General features: G+C 42.2%; 2 protein-coding genes and 1 long non-coding RNA gene across 3 annotated transcripts in view; 2 read left to right on the top strand and 1 right to left on the bottom strand.

Annotated features, from left to right (window-relative positions):
• LOC139260002 (melanophilin-like) overlaps positions 1-5,010 on the top strand; it is a 245,813-nt gene extending 240,803 nt beyond the window's left edge. Inside the window, exon 16 of the mRNA XM_070876047.1 lies at positions 4,984-5,010. Within this exon, the coding sequence (XP_070732148.1) occupies positions 4,984-5,010 (27 nt within the window). The remainder of the gene's footprint in view (positions 1-4,983) is intronic.
• A 12,988-nt stretch (positions 5,011-17,998) lies between these two features.
• Positions 17,999-24,695, top strand: prlh (prolactin releasing hormone). The gene is made up of 3 exons (XM_070876049.1): positions 17,999-18,227; positions 18,461-18,604; positions 24,056-24,695. The coding sequence occupies exons 2-3, from the start codon at positions 18,505-18,507 to the stop codon at positions 24,217-24,219; spliced, it is 264 nt and encodes an 87-aa protein (XP_070732150.1). The 5' UTR covers positions 17,999-18,227; positions 18,461-18,504; the 3' UTR covers positions 24,220-24,695.
• LOC139260005 (uncharacterized) overlaps positions 18,395-25,428 on the bottom strand; it is a 36,859-nt gene continuing 29,825 nt past the window's right edge. Inside the window, exons 3-4 of the long non-coding RNA XR_011592702.1 lie at positions 18,793-18,996; positions 18,395-18,697 (exon numbers count right to left, since the gene is read on the bottom strand). This is a non-coding gene — a long non-coding RNA (uncharacterized lncRNA). The remainder of the gene's footprint in view (positions 18,698-18,792; positions 18,997-25,428) is intronic.

Below are 25,428 nucleotides of genomic sequence, written 5' to 3'. Positions count from 1 at the left end.
CTCAGCTCCCAGATGTTGCCATAGCTGGAATTCAGCTCCCTTAACAACTGCCTTTGGCAGGAAAGGGTTGTCTAGGTTGCCTCTTCCCTTCCTCTTCCTCATCCTCATCTTCCTCCTCCTCATGCTCCTCAGCTGCTCGTCACATAGCTGGTGTGAAGGGCTGTGCCCTCATGATGGCGAGGTTGTTGATGCGAGTATGCAGCAGACCACCACAAATCTTAACACACACTCTGCTGAGTACTGCAGGGCTCCTCCAGAGTGGTTCAGGCAGCAGAAGCGTTGTTTCAGCATGCCAATTGTTATGTATGTAAACGTGTAATTACCATGTCTAACGACCAGAGGGCTTATCCCCTGGAGTCCCAAGGGATCCCACAATCCCTTGGGAGCACCTGTTTATAAGGAAGCCTCACAGGCTGGAGAGGCACTCAGATCTGTAATAAAGGACTACGGTCACACTTACTTGCTTGCTGGTGCTGTTGGGGAGGGGTTAATCTAATATGGCAGGGGTATGGGAACCTATGCAGGGAGACAGAGGAAAGTAGAATGGGGGCAGAAGCAAAAGATAGAAAGAAGAAAAGTAAAAGTGGAGGGCAGAGAAACCCAGGGCAAAAGGAAAAAGGGCAACATTACAGCAAAATCCTAAAGGGGCAAAGGGTGTTAAAAAGACAAGCCTGAAGGCTCTGTGCCTCAGTGCGAGGAGTATTCAGAATAAGGTAGACGAATTAACTGCAGAGATAGCAGTAAAAGGATATGATGTAATTGGCATCACGGAGACATGGCTCCAGGGTGATCAAGGCTGGGAACTCAACATCCGGGGGTATTCAACATTTAGGAAGGATAGACAGAAAGGAAAAAGGAGGTGGGGTGGCGTTGCTGGTTAAAGAGGAAATTAATGCAATAGTAAGGAAGGACATTAGCTTGGATGATGTGGAATCTGGGTGGAGCTATGGAATACCAAAGGACAGGAAACGCAAGTGGGAGTTGTGTACAGACCACCAAACAGTAGTAATGAGGATGGGGACAGCATCAAACAAGAAATTAGCGATGCGTGCAATAAATGTACAGCAGTCATCATGGGCGACTTCAATCTACATATTGACTGGGCTAACCAAACTGGTAGCAATATGGTGGAGGAGGATTTCCTGGAGTGTATTAGGGATGGTTTTCTAGATCAATATGTCGAGGAACCAACTAGAGGGCTGGCCATCCTAGACTGGATGATGTGTAATGAGAAAGGACTAATTAACAATCTTGTTGTGCGAGGCCCCTTGGAGAAGAGTGACCATAATATGGTAGAATTCTTTATTACGATAGAGAGTGACACAGTTAATTCAGAGATGAGGGTCCTGAACTTGGGGAAAGGTAACTTCGATGGTATGGGACGTGAATTGGCTAGAATAGATTGGCGAGTGATACTTAAAGGGTTGACGGGGGATAGGCAATGGCAAACATTTAAAGATCACATGGATGAACTTCAACAATTGTACATCCCTGTCTGGAGTATGAATAAAGCGGGGAAGGTGGCTCAACTGTGGCTAACAAGGGAAATTAAGGATAGTGTTAAATCCAAGGAAGAGGCATATAAATTGGCCTGAAAAAGCAGCAAACCTGAGGACTGGGAGAATTTTGTAATACAGCAGAGGAAGACATAGGGTTTAATTAGGAGGGGGGAAATAGAGTATGAGAGGAAGCTTGCTGGGAACATAAAAACTGACTGCAAAAGCATCTATATATATATGTGAACAGAAAAAAATTAGTGAAAACAAACGTAGGCCGCTTTGGACTTTCAAAAGGCTTTTGACAAGGTCCCACACAAGAGATTGGTGTGCAAAATCAAAGCACATGGTATTGGGGGTAATGTACTGACGTGGATAGAGAACTGGTTGGCAGACAGGAAGCAGAGAGTCGGGATAAACGGGTCCTTTTCAGAATGGCAGGCAGTGACTAGTGGGGTGTCACAGGGCTCAGTGCTGGGACCCCAGCTCTTTACAATATACATTAATGATATAGATGAAGGAATTGAGTATAATATCTCCAAGTTTGCAGATGACACTAAGCTGGGTGGTGGTGTGAGCTGTGAAGAGTACGCTAAAAGGCTGCAGGGTGACTTGAACAGGTTAGCTGAGTGGGCAAATGCATGGCAGATGCAGTATAATGTGGATAAATGTGAGGATATCCACTTTTGGGGCAAAAACACGAAGGCAGATTATCTGAATGGCGGCAGATTAGGAAAAGGGGAGGTGCAACGAGACCTGGGTGTCAAGGTTCATCAGTCATTGAAAGTTGGCATGCAGGTACAGCAGGCGGTGAAGAAGGCAAATGGTATGTTGGCCTTCATAGCTCGGGGATTTGAGTAGAGGAGCAGGGAGATCTTACTGCAGTTGTACAGGGCCTTGGTGAGGCCTCACCTGGAATATTGTGTTCAGTTTTGGTCTCCTAATCTGAGGAAGGACGTTCTTGCTATTGAGGGAGTGCAGCGAAGGTTCACCAGACTGATTCCCGGGATGGAGGGACTGACATATGAGGAGAGACTGGATCGACTGGGCCTGTATTCACTGGAGTTTAGAAGGATGAGAGTGGATCTCATAGAACCTTACAAGATTCTGACGGGACTGGACAGGTTAGATGTGGGAAGAATGTTCCCGATGATGGGGAAGTCCAGAACCAGGGGACATAGTCTTAGGATAAGGGGTAAGCCATTTAGGACTGAGATGAGGAGAAACTTCTTCACTCAGAGAGTTGTTAACCTGTGGAATTCCCTACCGCAGAGAGTTGTTGATGCCAGTTCATTGGATATATTGAAGAGGGAGTTAGATATGGCCCTTACGGCTAAAGCGATCAAGGGGTATGGAGAGAAAGCAGGAAAGGGGTACTGAGGGAATGTTCAGCCATGATATTGAATGGTGGTGCAGGCTCGAGGGGCTGAATGGCCTACTCCTGCACCTATTTTCTATGTTTCTACTTTGAGCTTGTAGTATCTAGACTGACTCCATATCCAAGACATATCAACAATGGTCTGCTCTATTATATTGGGTGTGACAGCATGACTTTCATTGAATGCATGTGCGCATGTGTGCGTGGGTTGTGCATGGGAATCATCAGCCATGTCATCAGCAGATAGCCCTCGTCGACCCTTTGGTTTACCATGGTGGCTCAAATGCAGTTGGCACAATGGACTGCCCCAGAATGAAGGCATCATAACTGCTGCCAAGATATCGGCATTGACCTGCGTGGTGCTCTGCCTATGGTCACACACCAGCTAGACGTTGAGGAAGTGGAATCCCTTTTGTGTCTGGTATAGGGCAGAGTTGACATGTGATGTGTGTGTAATCAATAGCAACCTGCACTATGGGAAATTGTAGCAAAGCTGTGCACTCGCTCCACCTTCTTGTCTCTGACACGGGAGAATTAAAATGTAGTTAGCTCTCTTTGAATAGAGCGCCTTAGTGACCTCCCTTACACAACAGTGGACGGCAAATTGCAATATCTCCAGCACCAGCTTGGAAGGAGCCCGACGCATAAAAGTTAACCACCACAGTCACCTTCACAGCCACTGGAAATGCGGTCCTCGCCCTACTCGGAGGTTACAGTTGTGGCTGCAGCAGGTGGCAAATTTCAGTGAGGACATCCTTACTGAAACGTAGATTTCTGGCACATTGTTGAGCTTTAGGTAGGAGAACACCCTGGGTGGATATGGCCTCCTGTTGAGAGCCATTATTCCCCCTCCTTTTCCTCCCTCTTCCAGCAGCTTGTCCTGCTCTGTGTAGTCTCTGTTCATTCTCCCAGTCATGCTGTATACCAAGGGGAATGCCTACTAGTGCTCCCATGTCTGGGAGCAACTGGTTTGTGCAGAAGCTTTGAAGTCAGCAAAAAGTCCTTCAGCACCTACCTGACCACTCCCAGTAGACTTTTGCAACTTGAAACAATTATGGAAAGCATCAACTACTTATAGAATTGTAGCAACAGCCAGAAGAAATCAACTAACCTGTAAGTAGTTGATGATCCCTTTAGATAGCATTGGTGGGGGGGGCCTTCACGTTGCGGATCACGTGTTCAGCTGTGTGAGGTTAAGAGTGGGTGCTGGCTGATGCATTGAGCTCTAAAATGGCACCGCTGGCGTCAAATCAATGTTGCACACTGATTGACGTCATGATCTGCCTGCTCTGCATACTTCCGGCGGATGTTCACTGCGCGCACTCTAATGCCTGCACCAATGGCGTCCAGTGTGATTCACCCCACCCATGGTTTGCGGCGACGCGGACACCATTTTGGAGCTGTAAGGGCACTCGTAGCACCCACAAAACGGGCACCAACTAACCCAATTTCTCACCGAGAGAGTATGGCTTCTTAAGCTTTTCAAACTGAAAAACATAAAACCTTGTAACTTTTTTTTTTAAAAAGTAACTTAAAAATAAAGCAGTGTTTGAGTAAGTATAGAGTGCAGACAGCTATAAAAAAATGTTCTGAGGGCAGGTTTTTTGGTAAAAACTTACCTATTAGCAGATTTGATATTTGATAAACAACGAATCTTTTAAAAAGCTGCTTTTAAAAAGCCTTTTCATTTTTTAAAGCAGTGCATAGAGTTTTTCTACATAGGCTGTTTGGTATAATAGCTAAAGGAAGCATTAACAGGTGTCAGGGTCAGACCCGCACCTTTTTCACATTGATAATATTTTACATCTCTGTTCTACACTCTGGAAAAAAAAAGTATCAAAGTCTTTTTTTTAATTATGCATATCCATTACTGTTATTTCATCACTGAGATCAGGCACACAGTTTCTGCTGATCTATTTGAAGATTATGGGAAGGTAACTCATTGCTCCTTAAAACTCCTTAAAGCGTAGACTTGAGAATTGGGATTGCAAAAGGATAGAGAATTACCTCATCGAGAACCAGGGGAAAAGAATAACAGCTGTCCTGTTATTTTAACTCATTGCTGTTCTCCCTAAATGTTCACACTTTATTTGTTTGTTTGCTAAACAGAAACCAGTCATGTCTATGCGACCTTAAAGAGAAAAGCCATCAATGTGACCTGCAGCTGCAGCTTTTGAAATACGTGTTTTCCAGAATCGGAACAAGAATCTACATTTCAAAGAGCAATCAGCTTGTTAAATGATACATAGTACAAGACAGCTTGTGTGCTAAAATGTTTATTTTATGCAGAGTTACGCACAATTGATCCTTTGAGTAATGGATATATCCTTTGCATTGAAATGTATGCATGTGCATTCTACCATGTTGTGTCAACTCTAATGCTCTTTGCAATTCTGATGTTTTGATACAGCGATGCTTTGCATATTACGGATTTTTAACACTTCTTTTGTGACAATTTTATATATCAAGTGCAGAACCCTCAGTATCTCAGTTGCTAAATTTACTGCCCACTGAATATCTGTGCCGTAAGGAAGATCCCAGGTTAAATTCCTGGTCTACATGAGGTAAATGATCTTAACTGGGAGGGTGGTTAGGATACAATGATACAGTTGCCATCATTGTCGTGGCCATTGCAGAGAAAAATCAGCCACGATTTTCAATCAATCAGTATCCAGTGATCTGTGCTAGGAAGTGCATGTGGGGATATCAGGCAAGTACAAGATCAAGCTTAACTTGTCAACACTTACTATTAGGTTCACACATGAGGAGTGATCGCTTAGATGAGATACAAGAGGATAGTTGGTGCTTGAGGAACCATACCGCATGCATACGGAATACTTGTATTCTATGCTTCGGCTAATAAAGGCAAGAGCAGGTGGTTATGCTGGAACTGTATAAAACACTAGTTCAGCCACAGCTAGGGTACTGCATGCAGTTCTGGTCACCACATTACAGGAAAGATGTGATTGCACTGGAGAGGGTACTATAGAAAATGGATCAACTCACCGGAACAAGATTTCCAGCAGTAAGCTGGCACAGCTGAATTTCTGCCCCCTGTTCTCTAAGGAAATTGTTAGGTTCCTTTTCAAGGGTCTGTAATGGCTCCATACTCAACACATCTCGGCAGTTAATTCCACAGGATGATAACACTGTAAAAATAAATAATTCCTGGCATCTAACCTAAATCTGCACCTCTAGATTTTATAGTCACGATGTTTAGTCCTACCATTACCATCAATTTCAAATATCCGATCTAACTGACCACATAAAAACGGGTCTTCATTATGGAAACAACACAGAGCATGATCAGCTGGATATAGAAGCAGGGAAGCGAGGAAAAGAAGATCTAACCGGATTGTGTCCAATTCCTTTATCATTTTAAAACTTCAGTCATGTCCTGTTTAAATGTGTGTTTCTCCTAAGTAAGTAAGCAAGCCTAATTCTTCCAGCCCATCCTTATAACTCAAAAGCCTTAAAAATTGGCATCATTCTGGTCTGCATTCTCTGCAAAGTCCCAATACCTTTCATCAGCAAGCAAATCTGAACAATACTACAAGTGTGGACATACCAGAACCCTATATAGACTAAATATATTTAATTTTGTACTTGATGGTCCAAACAATACAACCTCATATCCTATTTGCTTTCCTTACACCTATTTGATATTGCTTGTGCACCTTTAATAAGTGATCAACTACTATCGCAGGATTCTTTCTTGATCTGTTACCTTTAATGGTTACAACTACATGATATAAGCCTGCCTGGAATTTCCTAATTGCATTACAACTGCCACACACTGGCCCATTCACCCAATTTATCTAAATCAGCCTGCAACCTATTGACTTGGTGTGAATTACTAAGCCCTGTGCTTATTGTGACATCCTTGAATTTAACAATGGTTCCTCTAAATCATAAGTGAAAATGATGAGCAACAGTTATCCCAGTACTGAACCCTGCGGAATCCATCCATAACTAGAACCCTTACTCTGCTCCATCAAGTGCTCCCAGATCGGATATAATAAGAGATGCAGAGTAAAGTTTCCCCTGCTTTGCTCTAATAGTGTGCTTTAACTTCAAATTAAGAAATCTATTACCTACTGTGATACTTCAAACATCCTTGTAACCTGTCTGAGGGAAGTTGTCAATTGTTGTTGAATTAATACCATTAATAAAACAGTCAAATAAATATGCATGGATGATTTCATATTTTGTTCAGATGCAATTATATGCAATGGAATGACTACCAGCATTTTGAAGACAGTTAATTAACATTAATTATATTGATTAAATCCCACTCACATTGTTGCTGAAGCAAATCTATGACAACCTTTATGTGCATCCAACGTCATCTGAGATGATTCACCTTAGAAAGAAATCTCCACCTGAAAACAGTAGCGGTTTATTGTCATGGTAGAGTGCATGCTCTCACTTTCACTCTCATTCAGTCTCTCACTTGCTCACTGTTGTCACTCACTGTCACTGACATGCTTTTACATGCTGAGTCGCTCACTCAATTCATTAACATTTACTTCCTGTTCCTTTCATTTACATGGTCGCTCAGTAACACCCTGTCTCTCATTATAGTGAAAACATATAAGGACAGGAGTAGGCAATTTAGCCGCTTGAGCCTATTCCACCATTCAATGAGATCATGGCTGATCTGTGTCCCATAGGGCCCAAATTTCCCCATGAGTTGCATCGTTTTTTTTGGTGTAACTTGATTTTTCTGGTGTATCTTTTAAGTTGCAAATATGGCCATTTAATTTGCGCCAGTGTAAGTGAGTTAGTTAGGTTTTTTGTTAGGTCTGTTTTTTTTCCAAAAGGGGGCGTTCCCAGCCACTTACACCATTTATGTCAATTTGCCAGAAAAAAGTTGTACTAAACTAACTTAGGGCAGCGTACGTGTCCACTTTTGTCCCCATAGAAAGACCTTACTCACAGTTAAAGAATCGGTGCAAGTAACTACATTTAAAGTACCAAACAAAGCACAAAAAGTAATAAGCAATTAATTAATAAAATAGAAGCAACCCTGCACCTAAAGCACCAAGACTAAAGTAATAAGCAATCAATAAATAAAAAATTAAAAAATAGAAGGAACTCTGCACCTAAACAACATTTCAAGCACCAAGCACCAAACAAAGCACAAGCAGTAATAACCATTCAATAAAAACTAAAGAACTGAAGTAAATAATTAAATTAATAACATTAATAAAGAGCTGAAGTAAATCCTACCTTCAGTCTGGGATAGGGGAGAGAGAACGCGGCTGTCGCCTCACCAATTTTCAACCCTTTTTGGGCGGGAATTTTTTCCCTTTTTGCCCATTTTCCCTTTTTGCCCACTGACATCTTCAAAGAGCTTCACACATAAATTATTTGTAAAACAACCTAACTGCATGTTGCTGGTTATTTATTGATACACAGGATGGGATGTAGGTTAAGCACATGGCTGTCACTGTATATGTGCTTCTTTAACATGACAAGACCACCACCCAACCAAACGAACACAAAACCAGCCCAGCATGGCAAGCGACGTCGTTACACGACAAGCTATCCTCGGTCCAAACCACTAGACTGCAGCCAAAGGCGACTAACCTCTTCCCCCCCCCCCCCTCTCTCGCCCCGATTAAAACTCAGTTGCACCAACCTGTTTCTTGCAGCCCTCAGCAGCCAGCCTGTGCGGCATCATCACAATCATGGGACGGAGCTACTGTGCATGCGCGACCACTCTACTGCACAAGCTTGCACTGTTGCTGGCACTGTTTTCGGCACAGGGCTGTAGCTCCACCTCCCACTCCACGAGGAGTGCCGCGCCAGGACCCAGGACACACAGCAGAGCGGCCAAAATCGTGAGTAAGTTTTTCAGCGCCGTTTCCAGCGCACAAAGTCGGCGCATCTCGGGAGAGTGTGCCGAAAAAAGGGGTTGGGGAAATTTGGGCCCTATATATCCGCCTTTACCCCATATCCCGTAATACTTTGGTTAACAAAAATCTATCAAGCTCAGATTTAAAATTAACAATTAACCTAGCATCAACTATCATTTGCAGAAGAGGGTTCCTGAAAGGCCTTGCTCTAATTTTTAGGCTATGTTTCCTAGTGCTAGACTCCCCAACCAGCAGAAATATTTTCTCTCTATCTACCCTATCAACCCTATCAGTTCCCCTTAATATCTTGAAAACTTCAATCAAATCACTCCTTAACCATCTAATGTCCAGGGAATACAACCCTAGTTTATTTGATCTCTCCTTGTAATTTAATCCAGGTATCATTCCAGTAAATCTACGTTGCACTCCCTCCAAGCCCAATATATCCTTCTTAAGGTGTGCTGCCCAGAACTGAATACAGTACTCTAGGTGTGGTCTAACCAGGGCTTGTTCAACAGACAAGAACAGAGTTACAGTACCTTGAAGATCCTGACATAACCACACTCAGTGAAGCAACTGACCCAAACTACAGATGTATAACTCCCACCAAGTATTTCATTCCAGTCATTGACCTCTGCAAGCTCAAACTGGTCAAGGATTTTTGATTTCAGAGCTCTGTAATACTGCTGTATGTATAGCACAGGGCTGGCCTTTCCTTGTGGATTCTATGATATTTTCTCTTTCCCACTACAGTAAAATGATTGATTGAAGTATAGAAATAGTTATTCAATTAGGGTTGGCACCCATTGTGAAATCCAAAACAGGATGGATTGAGTAGTTTTGGGGGAGAGACAATTGAAATCATGGTTTCAAATTCTAAACATTTTCCTTTGATAATGAAAATCCAACAAAAGCCTTAATAATTAATGCCTCCACATTATGTATAAATGACAAAAATGAAAGTTAACTTCATAAATTGGACTCTGAGCTTCTAGTTTACATTTTAGAAATTTCCAGACTACATATTCAAAAAGTGAGCTATCTGGTCTAATAGCTGAGAGGGGCAACACTGTATCAAATACACATGGCCTTCAATTGGCCAAAGCAATTGGGCCTATGTCATTACAACTTATTAATGGTAATGCCTGGCATATTCTAGAGAAAGTTGGGTCAACTTCTGTTTCTTCGTAGAGTTTTAAGAAACATCAATCCCTCCTTGATGTGGAGAGCACAGAACATTGCCCTGAGGAGATAAATGCCTTAATCCTAATGATACTCATTTTAATCACCCAATAACGATGTATTTTGTTTTATTCTTCAATGAAATGGACAAAAAAAAAATCAATCCTCAATTTTCAGCTATCCTGTTATTTCTTATATTAAAGACATGCACGAGTAATGGAGATGGTTGATGAGGGTAGTGCAGTTGATGTTGTGCATATGGACTTTCAAAAGGCTTTTGATTAAGTACCATAAAAGACTTTAGAAAAATTTAAGCCCATGAGATTAAAGGGGCAGTGGCTACGTGGATAAGAAATTGGCTAAGGGACAGAAAGCAAAGAGTGAATGGTTATTTTTCAGACTGGAGGGAAGTGTGCAGTGCTGTCTCTCAGGGGTCCACTGCTCCTTTTGATATAAATTACATGGACTTGAGTATGCAGGGCATAATTTCAAAGTTTTCAGATGAAACAAAACTCAGAAATGCAATAAGCAGGGAGAAGGATTGTAACAGACTTCAGGAGAACACTGGTGAATGGGCGGACACAGCACAAAAGGAGGCCATTTGGCCCATCATCCCTGTGCCAGCTCTTTGGTCAAGCTATCCAATTAGTCCCACTTCCCTGCTCTTTCCCCATAGACATGTTTTTTTTTCCTTTCAAGTATGTATCCAATTCTCTTTTGAATGTTAGTATTGAATCTGCTTCCACCACCCTTTCAGGCAGCGCATTCCAGATCACAACAATTCGCTAAGTAAAAAAAATATTTCCTCATGATGCTTCTGGTTCTTTTGCCAATCACCTAAATCTGTGTCCTCTGGTTACCAACCCTTCTGCCACTGGAAACAGTTTCTCCTTATTTACTCTATCAAAACCATTCATGATATTGAACACCTCTATCAAATCTCTTCGTAACCTTCTCTACTCTAAGGAGAAAAACCCCAGCTTTCCTAGTTGCTCCGCATAACTGAAGTCCTTCAACCCTGGTACCATACCAATAATAGAGTGACTGCTCCCAACGAACCGGAAGCTGCTGCCAATGAAACGTTCTGCGCAGAAATCTGTGGTGGTTTAATTATTAATGTACAATAATATCGCATATATCTGTGGATCACTGGGTTGGTTTAATAATAATGTATAATAATATTGCGGGGAGAGTGTTGCGGAGATTTATTTGTTTAGAGCACAAGCTCTGTGTGAAGGGAAAGGAGAAGAAAATTAATAAAAATGGACCTGTGCTGAGTTTTGCTGGCATAGATTTTCTTTTCCTGAAACGGCTCTGTTCAACAGAATTGTATTAAGTTCATCATTAATCTTCACACATCATTAATCACCAAACATTCACTGTTCACTTCGCACTTGGGATCCTTTAATATTTTTTCTAACCGAGCCTCCAAACTTTCTCCAGACGACGTTATTTTATAAAGTTTCATCCCAATTAAAAAGTAAACAAAACACATACAAAATAAGCACTTCCGATATGACTGTGACAGCCTCCTCACGGAGCAGCGAACAGATGTATTTAACAGTCACTGCAAACTTCACAGCATAGTTTCACCAAACAGTTTTTTCTTCCACTCAGTACCATAAGAACTTTCATGGAGCTTCTGCGAATTACTTCTGTATTTTTGTGATGTCGACAATATTTGCTAACAGCGAACCAAAAAAACACAAACTATGCATGCGTAACCAATTCATTGTGTTGGCAGCAGTTGTTTCCTTCTAGTAAATCTCTTCTGCACCCTCAAGGCCGTGACATCCTTCATAAAGTCTGGTTCCCAGAATTGGGCACAAAACTCCAGTTGAGGCCTAACCAGTGTTTTATAAAGGATTAGCATAACTTCCTTGCTTTGTACTCTATTCCTTTATTAATAAAGCAAGGATTCCATCTGCTTTCTTTAACAGCCTTCTCAACGTCCTGCCACCTTCAAAGATTTGTGTTCATATGCCTCCATGTCTCTCTGTTCCTGCACCCTATTTAAAATTGTATCATTTCGTTCATATTGCCTCTCCTCATTCTTCCTACTAAAATACATCACTTCACACTTCTCTGTTAAATTTCACCTGCTATGTGTCTGCCCATTTTCTATGTCCTTTCTATGTCCTCCTGAAGTCTTTTACTATCCTCCTCATTGATTACTACTTTTACGAGTTTCATACCATCTGCAAACTTTGAAACAATGCCCTGTATACCAAAGTCCAGGGCATTAATACATACTAAGCCCTGGGGCACATCTTTGTATACGTACCTCCAGTCTGAAAAACAATCGATCATTACACTGCTTTCTGTCCCTTAACCAATTTTGTATCCATGCTGCCACTGTCCCTTTAATCTAATGGGTTTTAATTTTGCTAACAACTCTATTATGTGGTACATTGTCAAATGCCTCTTGAAAGTTGATATACATAACAACCATACAATCAACAAAGGTGTAATATTTGCACCCTCCAGTCCTCTGGCAACAACCCCTTATCCAAGAAGGATTGGAGGATTGTGGGCAGAACCTCCGCAATTTCCACCCCTCCCTCATTAACTTAGAATGCATTCCATCTGGACTGGGCGACTTTCCTAATCTGAGGACTGCCAACCTTTTACTACATCCTCCTTTATTAATTTTTATCCTCTCCAATATCACTACTACCCCCTTCTTTACTGCTACATTTGCAGCATTCTCTTCTCTAGTGAAGACAGATGCAAAGTGCTCATTTAGTACCACAGTCATGCCCTCTACCTCCACAAGAAGATTTTTTTGGTCCTTAATCAGCCCCACCCTTCCTTTGACCATCCTTTTATTATTTATGTGTTTATAAAGACTTTTGCGCTCCATTTTATGTTAGTTGTTAATCTATTCTCATACTCTCTCTTTGACCTTTGATCCCTTTTTTAGATCTCCTCTGTACTTTATATTTAGCTTGGTTCTCTACTGTAAAATTGTCATAAGCCTGTTTTCTGTCTCATTTTAACCTTTATATATTTAGTCATCTGGGGAGCTCTAGCTTTGGATGCCCTTCCTTTCCCCCTCATAAGAATGTGTCCAGTTGGTGCTCGAAGCATTTCCTCTTTGAAGGCCTTCCATTGTTCAATTACTGTTTTGGCTGACAATTTTTGATTCCAATCCACCTGGGCCCAATCCCTATTCAACTTATTGAAGTTAGCTTTCCTCCACTTAAGTATTTTTACGCTTGATTGTACCTTGTCCTTTTCCATAAATATTCTATCCTCTTTGGCTGGAAACAAACTGATCAAGAAAGTTCTCTTGCATACATTTCAGGAATTTCTCCCCCTTTTTGCCCTTTACACTGTTACTATTCCAGTCGATGTTAGGATAATTGCAGTCCCCCATTAGCCTGTAGCTCTTGCATCTGTTTGTAATTTGCCTGCAAATTTGCTCCTCTATCTCCTTCCCATTATTTGGTGGCCGATAATATACACCCTGTATTATAATTGCTTCATAATTCTAATCAAATAGACTCTGCTTTGACCCCTCAACTACATCATCCCTCTCCAGGGTTATAATAGTTTATTTGATCAATACTACCACCCCTTCCTTTTTTCCTTCTCTATCTTTCCTAAATACCTTGTAGCCAAGAATATTAAGGGCTGGATTATCAACTTTGATTTAGGGTGGTAATGGCGGCGGGGCGGTAAAGTTTGCGCCTGAAAACAGTTTGCGCCTCAGTAAGTAAAATTGGGCAGCTGGGCCCTGAGTATGGGTTGCAGCATTAAGGGAGGCATTGTACACCTCTCTTAGGGCGTTAGGATGGGAAACTCCTGAGCTAAAGAGTCAGGCCTGGAGTGCTCTGAGAGATGCCTGGGGGGGAGGGAAGAGAACTAAGAAAGAACACAAAAACATTCCCAACATATTGCCCACACCACCACAAGACAAATCACAAAAAAAATTAAAAGAAAAAAACAATCACACTTAATTGGAAGTCCATTACGTAACTCTCCGCTGTCGGTATCGTTGGACAGCCTGATTTCCCAGGCGTTCACTGCGGGGCGGCTTCGGGGCGTACAGATCAGGCAAGAGTCAAAACTCACGCCAGTGTCACAACCAGGGGTATTGCTACAGCTTTTCCAGCCGCACCACTAAACCGTACCTGTGGATCGCTGCAGGGCACTGGAGGCTGACCGCCCGGCCAGAACATCTCACCGCCGCCATTGCCACCGCTCCGGAGTGAAAAACGGAGCGGAAAGCAGCCAAAAGTCCACCCCAATGTTCCCAATCCTCACCTTCTTGGACCCAGGTCTCTCTTATTGCCACCATATCAGTTACATGTGGCAACTGGTGCTTGCAGCTCAAAAACCTTATTTACCACACTCTGTGCATTTACACACATGTACTCCAAACCTGTCATAGATTGCTTTGCATTTGCCCTCTGTCTAATCCCTCCTAGTTATAAACTATTCTTTACTCTAATATTTGCCTCTTCCAATCCTCTGTGTAGCTTGTGTCTCCTTTCTAATGTTTTGTCCTGGTGTCCATGCCCCTGCCAAATTAGTTTAAACACTCCCCCACAGTACTAGTTAACCTTCCTGTGAGGACATTGGTCCAGCTCTGTTAAGGTGCAACCTGTCCACCTTGAATAGGTCCCTCCTGCCCCAGAATTGGTCTCAATGCCCCAAGAATCTGAAGCCCTCCCTCCTACACCATTTCTCTAGCCACTCATTAACCTGTTTTATCCTACTATTCCTATACTCACTAGCGTGTGGCATTCGGAGTAATCCAGAGGTTACTACCTTTGAGGTCTTTCATTTTAACTTCCTATCTCCTGAAACTCTGACTACAGGAATGCAATCCTTTTTCTTCCTACGTCATTGATTCCCACATGGACCATGACTTCTGGCTGTTACCCTTCCTCTCTCAAAATATTCTGCACCCTCTCAGTGATGTCCTTTACCCTGACACCAGGGAGGCAACACACCATGTGGGACTCATGTTGGCGGTTGCAGAAACGCATGTCTATCCCCCTATGACCACTGCACTTGTACGCTTTGCTGTGCCCCCTTGTGCAGTCATTTGCTCCACAGTGCCGTCGATGTGCTCTAGACTGCACTCCCCCAAGATGTTGTTACTCTCACTGCTATTCAGCGCTGAAAAACGGTTTGAGAGTGCCACACCCCCTGAGGATTCTGGCACTGCCTGCCTCTTCCTACCCTGCCAGGTGGCCACCCAGTTAGTATTCACCTGAACTCTCTGTAGCTGCACGGTGACCACATCCTGAACATATGATTCAGGAAATTCTCAGCCTCCCATATGCCTTGCAGTGACTCCAGCCACTCTTCAATCTCCTAAACCCTGAGCTTGAGCAACTGGAGGCACTTGCTACACATATGTTTATCCAGGACACATGAAGTGTCCTGGAGTTCCCATAAGGCATAGGAATTGCAGGCAACGGGTCTCAGCTGTCCCATCATTTTGCTCAAAACAATCCCTTTAGATCTCATGAATGACTCTGATTATTCATCTATTTACTGTTGCCACTTGGTTTTAATTATTTAGCACCCCCTTTCCCCTCTGCACCGAATTCCCATTACCACTCTGTTTAGCAAGTCACTCCGTTCAGTAGATTCGCCAAGCTCTATGCACACAGTGCAAGAGATCCAGCTTTGACTCCTGGCCTGCATTGAAGAGAAAAATCAGCCAGGGTTCCTGCTAATGATTGCTACCTAATGACCTCAGGGTGAGGAACGGATTTGGTTTAGCTGCGATGTCTTCCCCTTAGGAACAAACATAGGAACAGCTATTCAGCCCCTCGATCCTGTTCCAACATTCAATTAGATCATGTCTGATCTGTATCTTAACTCCATCTACCCACCTCGACTCCTAGCCTCAACAGCTTTTTGGGGGAAGAGTTCCATATTTCCACAAGCTTTTATGTGAAAAAATGCTTCCTGACATCACCTCTGAACGGCCTAGCTCTAATTTTAAGGTTATATCTCCTTGTTCTGGACTCCCCACCAGAGGAAATAATTATCTCTATCTATCCTATCATCTCTTTTAATAATCTTAAACATCTCAATTATATCACCCACCCAGTCAGCTGTGACTCAGTGGGTAGCACGCTTACCACTGAGTCAGAAGGTTGTGGGTTCAAGTCCAACTCCACAAACCTGAGCATAAAAGTCAAGGCTGACAATCCAGTGCAGTACTGAGGGAGTACTGCACTGTCGGAGGTGCCATCTTTTGGATGAGATGCCAAACCAACACTCCTTCTGCTTTCTCAGGTGGATGTAAAAGATCCCATGGCACTATTTTGAAGAAGAGCAGGGGAGTTATCCCCTGTGTCCTGTCCAATATTTATCCCTCAATCAACATAGCAAAAACAGATTATCTGGCCATTATCACATTGCTGTTTGTGAGAGCTTGCTGTGCACAAATTGGCTGCTGCGTTTCCCACATTACAACAGTGACTACACTCCAAAAGTACTTAATTGGTTGTAAAGCACTTTGAGATGTCCGGTGCCGTGAAAGGCTCTATAAAAATGCAAGTCTTTCTTTTTTTCAAATAGCCTGACAACATTCATTATCTGGGCTCATAAGTGAAGAATGGCTACTTGGGTGAAGTAGCAGTGGCTCGTGTGGAACCACACCATGTGCCAGCCACATTCGATATCTTCGTAAAGGGAAGAAACTAACACACAAAAAAATGATGAGAATCGTTCTTCTGCCATCTGTGGTTAGCATACTCTGAAAATGCTCCACATTTTCCAGATATATTTGTATTGCCAAACTCAGGACAATGAGTAGACTAAAGCCCAGCACATTCATCATCACTCTTACCCCAGGTATGATGGGTCTTTAGCTGTCCATTGTGTTCTGCTCTAGAACAGGTCCTAATCCAAGTCTTATACAATGAGATTCTTGAGCCAGTTACTAGGAAAGAGGAGTTGAGGTGATTTTCGATTGTCTTCCTCGCAGTTTTATATCTTCAGACTATCTTCTCCTAGGTAGGCTGTAACCAAAGCTAAAGAGCCCCACCACCCATTTACAATTGGGAAGGAATACACCTCCAGCCATCGGATTCAAATACCTCTGCTGGGTGTTCCAGCAGTCTGGTCTCTGCTCACTGTGGCTGCCTAAAGTGGGGCTCAAATCCAACCCTTGACTCAGAGGCAGGAACACTACCAATGAGCAATTGGTCACTTCCTCCGGATATGTGCTACAGCAGGTCAACCCAGTATTTGGAGACCATATTCTAGTTTCCATTCACCAGGTCTTTCTGAAGCGGGCTCGAATCCTCCATACTGATTGAGAGGTCAGAATGCTGCCACCAAGCCAACCTTTAGCTATAAGGCATAGGAAAATGATACACTATGGTGCATAGGAAAGGACATACATTGGATGGATATGGTCTCAACACAGGAACCATTAATCTCATTGAGGACGGAACCAACGAAAAAGTATTTTCAATTCCTTTAGTTGGGTTCTGTGTCACAAATTGTTCACAAAAAAGATTGCCTCACATCAATAATTGATCAACATCCCTCACCGGCAAATAACATATATGCAGAACGCAACAGGGAATTTGTATTCCATCTATTATGCAATATTTGCGATTGCTCTTTTATTAACGTTAACTATTGTAAAGGTGTATGATGGAATTGTTCTATGATTAGGTTGCAGTTTGAAAACATTTCAGTTGGTTCTTATGTTTTAACCGCGAGATAATGACAGTGACTGAAGGAGAGAGAGGCAAATTCTGTATAGAGGCTGAGACAAAGAGAGGGTCAGAAAGAGAGAGAGCCAGACCAAGACTTAATGATAGGCAGACACCAAGAGAGACACTAACAAGTAGGCTCGAGGTTATGGGTTGTCCGCATTAGTGGATTAATGCTTTACAAATAGATTAATGGTTCCACTAAAATAGCAGAGGAATATCATACACATGTAGTAAGCGTTTGTTCACCATTATTGCCAACAATGTTTTCTAGGTCACAGACTATGAGACACTGAAGCATACTAGATAAGCGAGGTACAGAAATACAGACCCAGGGAATCGCCCACCCATGAAAGGCGGAAGAAGCTAACGAACAGGGGCAGAGAAATTTAAGAGGGAAGCTGAGAGAGGCACACCCCCTGCAGATAATGCTGCCTCCAGTGTCAGTCAGCGAGCTACCCTTTGAAGGGCATTGAGGAGTGACGCTTGCAAAGTGTAACTGGGCAAAGTGGATTCGGTCAGTCACTGACGTAATCGCGAAATAATGGAATAAAAAGCAGATCACAGTGAGTCGGATCAGCCGCTTCACAAAGCCCCTGTTTGGTAGCGAGCGGTGAGTCGCCCTGGCCAGGAGTCAAAACTCCTGGATAGCTTTATATGCATTAGATATACAATTAATGCAATGTTTTACTTGGGGCACATCTACATTTTAACTTTTCTTTTGCAGTTCAGAACTATTCAAAAGTTCAGAGTTAAAAACATGTTTCCCACACTTGTGCATTTAGTAAAAATCTGTACTTTTATTTGTAATATACACTAACGCACGGCGCTCGTTTATTCCCGCAGCACTTGGCTCCGACGAGAAGAATTTGTCCACACCCTATCGAGGAATGAAGCTGCTGTCGGTTTGCTGTGTCTTTTGCCTGCTGGTGTGCATCGCGTTTCCTGATGCGGATTCCCGGGTCCAAGGATCCTCGGTAGAGATCAGGAGTAAGTGATCGCTTTACGCAGTTGGTGACGGGAGGATTGATTTGTGTGTATTCTAATCATTTCAATCAGGCGATTTCTGCTAGTTTGTCCGAACTAACAAAAGGGAAAGGGACAGATTATGTTTGATTGCAATGGAAAATGTAAAGGCAGGAAAATAAAGTATTGTAATATTGTAATGGTACAAGTACCCTTTTAAGGGTGGCAGGGGCTGGTGCTTGTTAACGTGCATGGAATTATACGGGGTAATTTTGTCCCAAGTTTTGTCCATACTGGAGCTTTACCCATCTTCTGTACATATGAAGATATGGTGGGCGTCCTACCCTCAATCTTCTATGGTAGTGGAGGGGAAAGGGTGCCCGGTATTCCCGCAATGTCTTGATTGTTGCTGCCAACTGAAGAAAATTAGAAGTTTAAACAGCAGGAAATTTCACGCTTCACTTCACTCTGCATTTCTGCTGCAGTTGGTGCGAAGTCGAAGTGATATCAGACTACATTCTCGCGTGTGTGTGTGAATATAAAGCCAAAGCACTTCGCAAAATGTGTAGTATAGCTACCTTGCTTTGGAAACCTTAAAACAATGATTCTTTTGTGTGTTTCAGAAAGGAAAAACTAGTTTCTAAATAAAGGGATCACTTTTCCAAGAGTTCAGAACTTTATTTATTGTCACCTGTAATATTAAAAAGTTTTAAAGTATTTTGGGAGTGATAATGTTTTGCTGTTAGGAAAGAGAGATGGTTGTCCTTTTCATTCTGATGATTTCCCACTGCAATGATAGGATTTATGTCATTAGCTAGTGGGCTTCCAAAAATGGTTAACTAAGCACTTTTTCATTGTATCCGTGTGTGCTGTTGCCATATTGCTACCAGATTACATTAGGAAAATTAAAATGCCAATATAGGGGAAGAGGCTTGCTTAATCGGGGGCTTGCTCAGGGATAGGATGGTGCAGTGTCTTTCTACCTCTGACACTTGGGATATAATCCTACCCAAAATAACTGCCAGTTGCAATAGACCCAAATAAAATTGATTTGTGTGGGCTCCGCTCAGTTAATAGTCTATGTGGACCCACAGTACTACATGTCCCAGAGTTCTGTAGTACTTTTGCTCAATTGTTACACTCACTCATAAATGTCAGTGGTTGGGACAAAGGAATGCACAGGTGCAGAGTATAAGGAACTCAATTGCATTCAACTATGGCGTACCCAACTTGGGAATGTGCGATGGGGCAACATAGAAACATCTGGGCGAACTCTGGACAATGTAGAGAGAATTTAATCCATGCTGTACCTAACCTAGGCATGCTTGAGCAGAATAGAGGCAGTTTAATATTGCATCTCGTCTGTAATGCAAGAACATTTTAAAAACAGGAAGAAATTTAGTATTTTAAATGAAGACTGTTTGCTGCAATTTTTTGCTCTGCACCATGATTAATATGCATCTTGATCAAAATGCTCGATGGGCAACCACAACAGAAGTGAGGAGTGAGATTTTTTTTTTTAAACTATAAATGATGAAAATCTGAAGCCAAACTAGAAAATACACAGCAGGTCAGCCACCATCTGTAAAAAGAAAATGCAAGTTAATGGGGGGAAAAAAACACCTCGAGATGGTACTCCGCTCAGCCTCATTTACATTACAGCACTACTGCCAAGTTTGGCATCAGAAGCAACGCTGCAATATCAACACACCATAAGTTAGTATGTCCGGTTTCTTACACCTGCTGTGCTTTCTTGGGGAGAGGAAGAGCAATGTTTGAGAGATGGCTGTTGGTGTGCAGTGTAAACAACAGATTACTCTCCCAATGTTCTAGTAAATAAAAGTACCATCTAATATCACACAAGGACATGCAGATGACGAGACTCCAGGTTTAATGCCTGGCCTGTGCTCAATTGGCTGATCTTACCCAGGACAAGAGTTAACGTGTTACGATTGGCCTCATCAGCCCGGAGCTGGGAAGGGAAATAATAATTCAGAGTTCCTGCAGCTGATTATTTTTCAATGATCCATGCCAGAAAGTGAACATGGATACAGTCTGAGGGCGAAGACAAAAATTGGGTTCAATTGTGTTCTCCTGCAGTCAACTAGTTTGTCAGTACTTAGTGTGCATGCTTACAGGAACGATGGCCTCTTAGCTGAGGTACCAAAGACACTGTACCTTAGCAAAAGTCAAAGCCTTGAAGAGAAAAGGTGATAAAATTGGCAGTTAAAAAGAGTGAAAAAGATGAAAGGCTAGACTTTGCATTAGTCGCCAGATCAGCTAAAAGTGGGTGGTATTTCCAGCGGTTAGCGATTTATTTTTTAATGATCGCTGAAATATCGCCCATTTTCAAACCCGCTAGTTTCCACTTTATAATTTGGGCGTTAGCTGTAGCAATGTGAAATGGGCGTTAGCGATGTATTCAGTCGTGCAAGGCTGGTTTGCATAGCAATGGTCTTTTCCCATCTTTCAGGTGGTTTGGGGTCATCTGCACATGCGCAGGAGAGAGTGAAAGTGAGAGAGAGAGAAATAATGGAGAAAGCTGGTGAGGGATTCGTTGTGGTGTTTTCGGTGATTGGTGTTACAAATTTTTTCGATTTCTGGATTTAAAAAATTACAATGGATATTAGTGAACTAAGGATGAGCGAGGAGGAGGAAGTGGCTGAAGCAGGATAGATGGGAGGAGGTAGGCGTGCAAAGCACTTTACTGAGGAGGCCAATGCTGCCTTAGTAGCAGAAGTAGAAAATCGGTGGGCACAATTGACCCAGAGTGGTCGTGGGAAACCACACCCCAGGGTATATCAATGGATTTGGACAGAGATTGCCGAAGTGATTTCAGCCAGCACGCACGAAGTCAAAGAGCCCAACCAGTGCCGCAAGTGCTGGAACGATCTGGGCAGTGTCATAATTAAAAAAAAATACGGGCAGGCAGTTTAACTAATTCTCGGCTGAAATTTATGCTGAAATTATTAAGCTGAAATTAACGCTGGCGATAAATGGGCGTTAGTTTCCATTTTTAGGGAAAATAGGCATTAGACTTAATCTCAGCTGTTAAATGGGTAGTAGCGAGTCGAAACCGATGGAAAGTCTAGCCCATATGACCAGACAATACCAAGTCTGAGTTTTAAAAACCTTCTGCCTGTAGAAGTGAATGATTATAATAATGAGGAGGAGGAAATGTAGAGAGAGCCTTACAAAAGCAGGTTTGTCAACCATCCCAGGACAGTCAGACATCCTTGTGAGAATTAGCAGTGTGATTGACAGGAGATTTTTCCCTGCTCCATTGAAGGTGTGGCATTGCTGCTGACAAACTTAAATAGCTAAGAAGGGAGGTTGTTCTTGTTGCATTTTTGTATAATTTATACTGCTTTGTGATGAATGATAATGCATCAATAAACTTAAGAATTCATTTAATCTTAAAGTCTTTTACCAATATGAATAAAAGGAAACATACTAGCTTAAGACCCAAGGTGCTGATAGAACCTGATTTGGATGGCAACTTAAAGCACTGTTTGCAGAGTGCATCTTGAATCCTGAAGATAGAATGAGCTATCAGGCTCTCTAGAACTGGTTGAATTTTCAGCTTGAGGGGGGGGGGGGGGATAGTTTAGTAAATGCAGAACAGCACTATTGGCTTGAGCACCTATTTTTTCAATCAGTGTAAAATTGTCAATAAAATTATTGGAAGAACAGTTTGATAGTCAGTAAGTGTCCAACTAACTGAACACGCATCTCATGATTGTTTTGTGCCTTTGTTTGGGGTATTTCAACTGGATTGTTTGTACATTTCTAGTCACATAATCATCGGAAGGATATTATTGCCCTTGAGCAAAGAGGGTGGGGGTTGGCGAACAATGACAATGATTCTGGATATTAAGAATTTAAACTAACAGGTTAAAGAAGTTGGGCTTATTTTCTTTGGAAATTACATTGGAGTACAAATTGATATGCATTACACCTATTCTTTGAGTATAATATGAACGCAAAGCATACCAATTTAGCAGTGCAGTGTCCTGCTAAACATAGGTACCACTGCTAAATTCATGTGACCTGTATTGTTTTTAAAGATGTTCCAGGCAGATGCCTAAAACAGGGGTTAGGACCTTGAATATGTAAATGAGAGCCTTACACCCGATGACCCGTTTAAGAAATTTGTCTCCGATGAGCGGGGCAGGTATCAGGACCTCTGGCGCTCAGAAATCTTCAATGGCCTCACACTAAGGAATTGGTTGTGAACATTTTTAAAATTTAAATAAAAAGCTTCCTGTGGAGCTGGAGTGCTCCACTAATTCCATGGGAGTCGTGCAGCCCGCTCCTAAGATTTACCAGAGGGCCTCTGCCAGTAAGGCAAGCGGTCCGAAATTGAAGTCTTCGATTGGGCGAGCTGCCTGTAGAAGCGTGATAAGCACGAGACAAGTATGCTGATGAGGCCCGAGGATCAATTACTATCGATTCCTGGGCCTCTTGCTGAAAAATGGACCTAGACTAATTTCTGTCCCTTTGAACTAATTGAAGTTTTCAAAATTACAAAAGGGAATTGGCATGGTCGATCAAAGCAAATCATTCATTGTGTTGAAGATTTTCCAAAACCAAGGAGAATAAATAAAAAGAATTAGGATGGCGGGAGTAATGGAACATCACACAAAGCTTAATCAAGACTGATAGACTGGGGAATAGAGGGGAGTGAGACTGGAGGCCCGGTGAGATATAGAGAGGGGGATAATGGGGGCTCGGAGAATGGAGGCTCGTGAGAGGGGGAGACTGGGGAATGGGGGTTTGAGGAGAGAGGAGACTGGGGAACGTGGTTTTCCACAGAGCAGGAGCAACAGCAGCAAGGTGGTGAGTTCGAGTGGCACTGAGGAGCATCCAATAAAGGGCTGTGAAACTTGAGGACTTCACTGTAGGTAAATAGTGAAAAATTGATTCCACTGGTAGGCAAATGGGGAACTAGGGAACCAAAAATTCTCACTGAAAGAAACAATGGGAAAAGGAGGAAGCTTCTTGAACTGAGGACTATTAGACCATGGGATCCTTCACCACATGTGGCTATTGAGGTAGAGACTAAAACTTCATTTTGATTTGTCTGTCTATGGTAGACTCTTCTCTATACTTGAAAGGGCAGGTGGGTGATCTGCTGCCAGGCCACTCTGTAAACCAGGCACTAGGAGGTGTACACAAGTAGCCAGTTGCTCTGTTTCCCTACCTCACCTTTTCCTCCCCTTAGTGGGGTGATGTCTAGCCTTTGTTTCAGGCACCCAACTGACATTAGTGTTGAGATCAGGAGTTTGCCCTGTAAAGTACTAGCTTTTGATGTCCATTTTAAACCCTCTTCCTCCCCTTCGAATAAACAGTCTGCCAACATTCACAATCTGATTTTAGACTCTAGTGAAGAGTGGAAACTGTGGCAAGGTACAGAAGGACAAGGTATTCAAGGGCTTCCAACACTAATACAAATCGTCATGCTTTGTTTTGCAGATGCTGATATTGATTCCTCTTGGTATAATGGACGTGGAATAAGGCCTGTGGGCCGTTTTGGCAGGAGAGGATTAACCTTGGAAAACATCAGAAAATACAAGTTTGGTACTCGTCATGTCTGCATCCCAATCCAAGAAAGTGAAGACTCCAACCAGGATGAATAAAATAAATTCCTGTCTATAACTCTATACACTTTTTAAATTCTCAACTTACCTTCTGTAATTGTGCAATGAAAACAAATCACAAACTAATGACTAGCAAGCATGAACAGTGTTAAAAAGCCAATGTCTATCTTGTATAGAATGTCAAAACTTTAATGTTGATTATTAGAATCCCAAGTAAAATAGATTTTTGGAGTCTCAACCCAATGTGCATCTACATTACTAACCTGCCATTGTCCTCCTGTATTGTTTGGCAGGACCATAGGAAAGCATTTAGGAAATAGCATCAGGGACTTGTTCTACTCTTCTCTAAACCTGTAGCTCACTTGCATTCCTCACCACATTGAGCTCTTTCCACTCAACTTGTTCTAATTATTCTCCCTGTTCTCTTTGTCTGTGTAATTTCTGATTTCTCTTTAGTAGTTTATTTTTCAATTTTGTTTCATTCTGAAAATGTTCTTTAAATTTAGTTCAGTTATAGTCCCAAAACTTTTTTTTCAGCTGAATTTACTTTATATTTTTTAATTTGTTCTTAACCTTATCGTGACTGTTTTGCATTCTGAGCAAGGCATTCCTATATTGCATAACAACCCATTAAGGACACAGAGTTTCAGGCAAAAGAAATGGTAAGACCATAGCAGTAATTGGCCTTCATGATTCATAAGTCTGCTACTTGGCAGTAAATAGTCATATTCAGTCACAACCGCCACAACATGCCTCTGTGGGAAATAGAAAAACTTAGTGGTGATGCTCGACAGAGATTATGGTTAAGGCACATTATTGGGACTGAGCGGAGAACTTTATTCCATGTTTTGCTTACGTTATACCTTCCTGCAAGTACTTGCTGAAACACGGTGTCAAAAATGGAAAGTATTCCTTTATCAGTGCTGACATCCCTCACCATTATAAACTTAAAATAATTTATCAAACATTTCTTATTGGTCCTTTTTGATGGTGACTTTTCAAGCAGTTTAATGCAAATCAGCAAATTTGAGTCCTGTGGTGGTGCCTGCACCAACCATTAGGGTCATAGGTTCTAAACTAACATTTTAACCTTTCTTTCCTCAAAGACTTTCACCAAGTCTTGACTCGATAGTGCTGTATAGCAGCAGAGCATTGTATCTGACTATTGCACTACCCTAGCCAAAGACAAAATTGTGATGCTGACAGGGAGTAGTTTGTGTTTGTGTGTGTGTGTGTGTGTGTGTGTGT

The sequence above is a fragment of the Pristiophorus japonicus genome, chromosome 3 (assembly GCF_044704955.1).
Source record: "Pristiophorus japonicus isolate sPriJap1 chromosome 3, sPriJap1.hap1, whole genome shotgun sequence".
NCBI classification, from domain to species: Eukaryota; Metazoa; Chordata; class Chondrichthyes; family Pristiophoridae; genus Pristiophorus; species Pristiophorus japonicus.
Note: the sequence above shows the minus strand (reverse complement) of the source record. Positions and strands in the feature narration are given on the sequence as shown.

Coding starts and splice junctions, on each gene's coding strand:
- prlh (XM_070876049.1), top strand. CDS start 18,505: ATGAAGCTGCTGTCGGTTTGCTGTGTCTTTTGCCTGCTGGTGTGCATC. Junction 18,605..24,055: donor ATCCTCGGTAGAGATCAGGA/GTAAGTGATCGC, acceptor TTTGTTTTGCAG/ATGCTGATATTGATTCCTCT.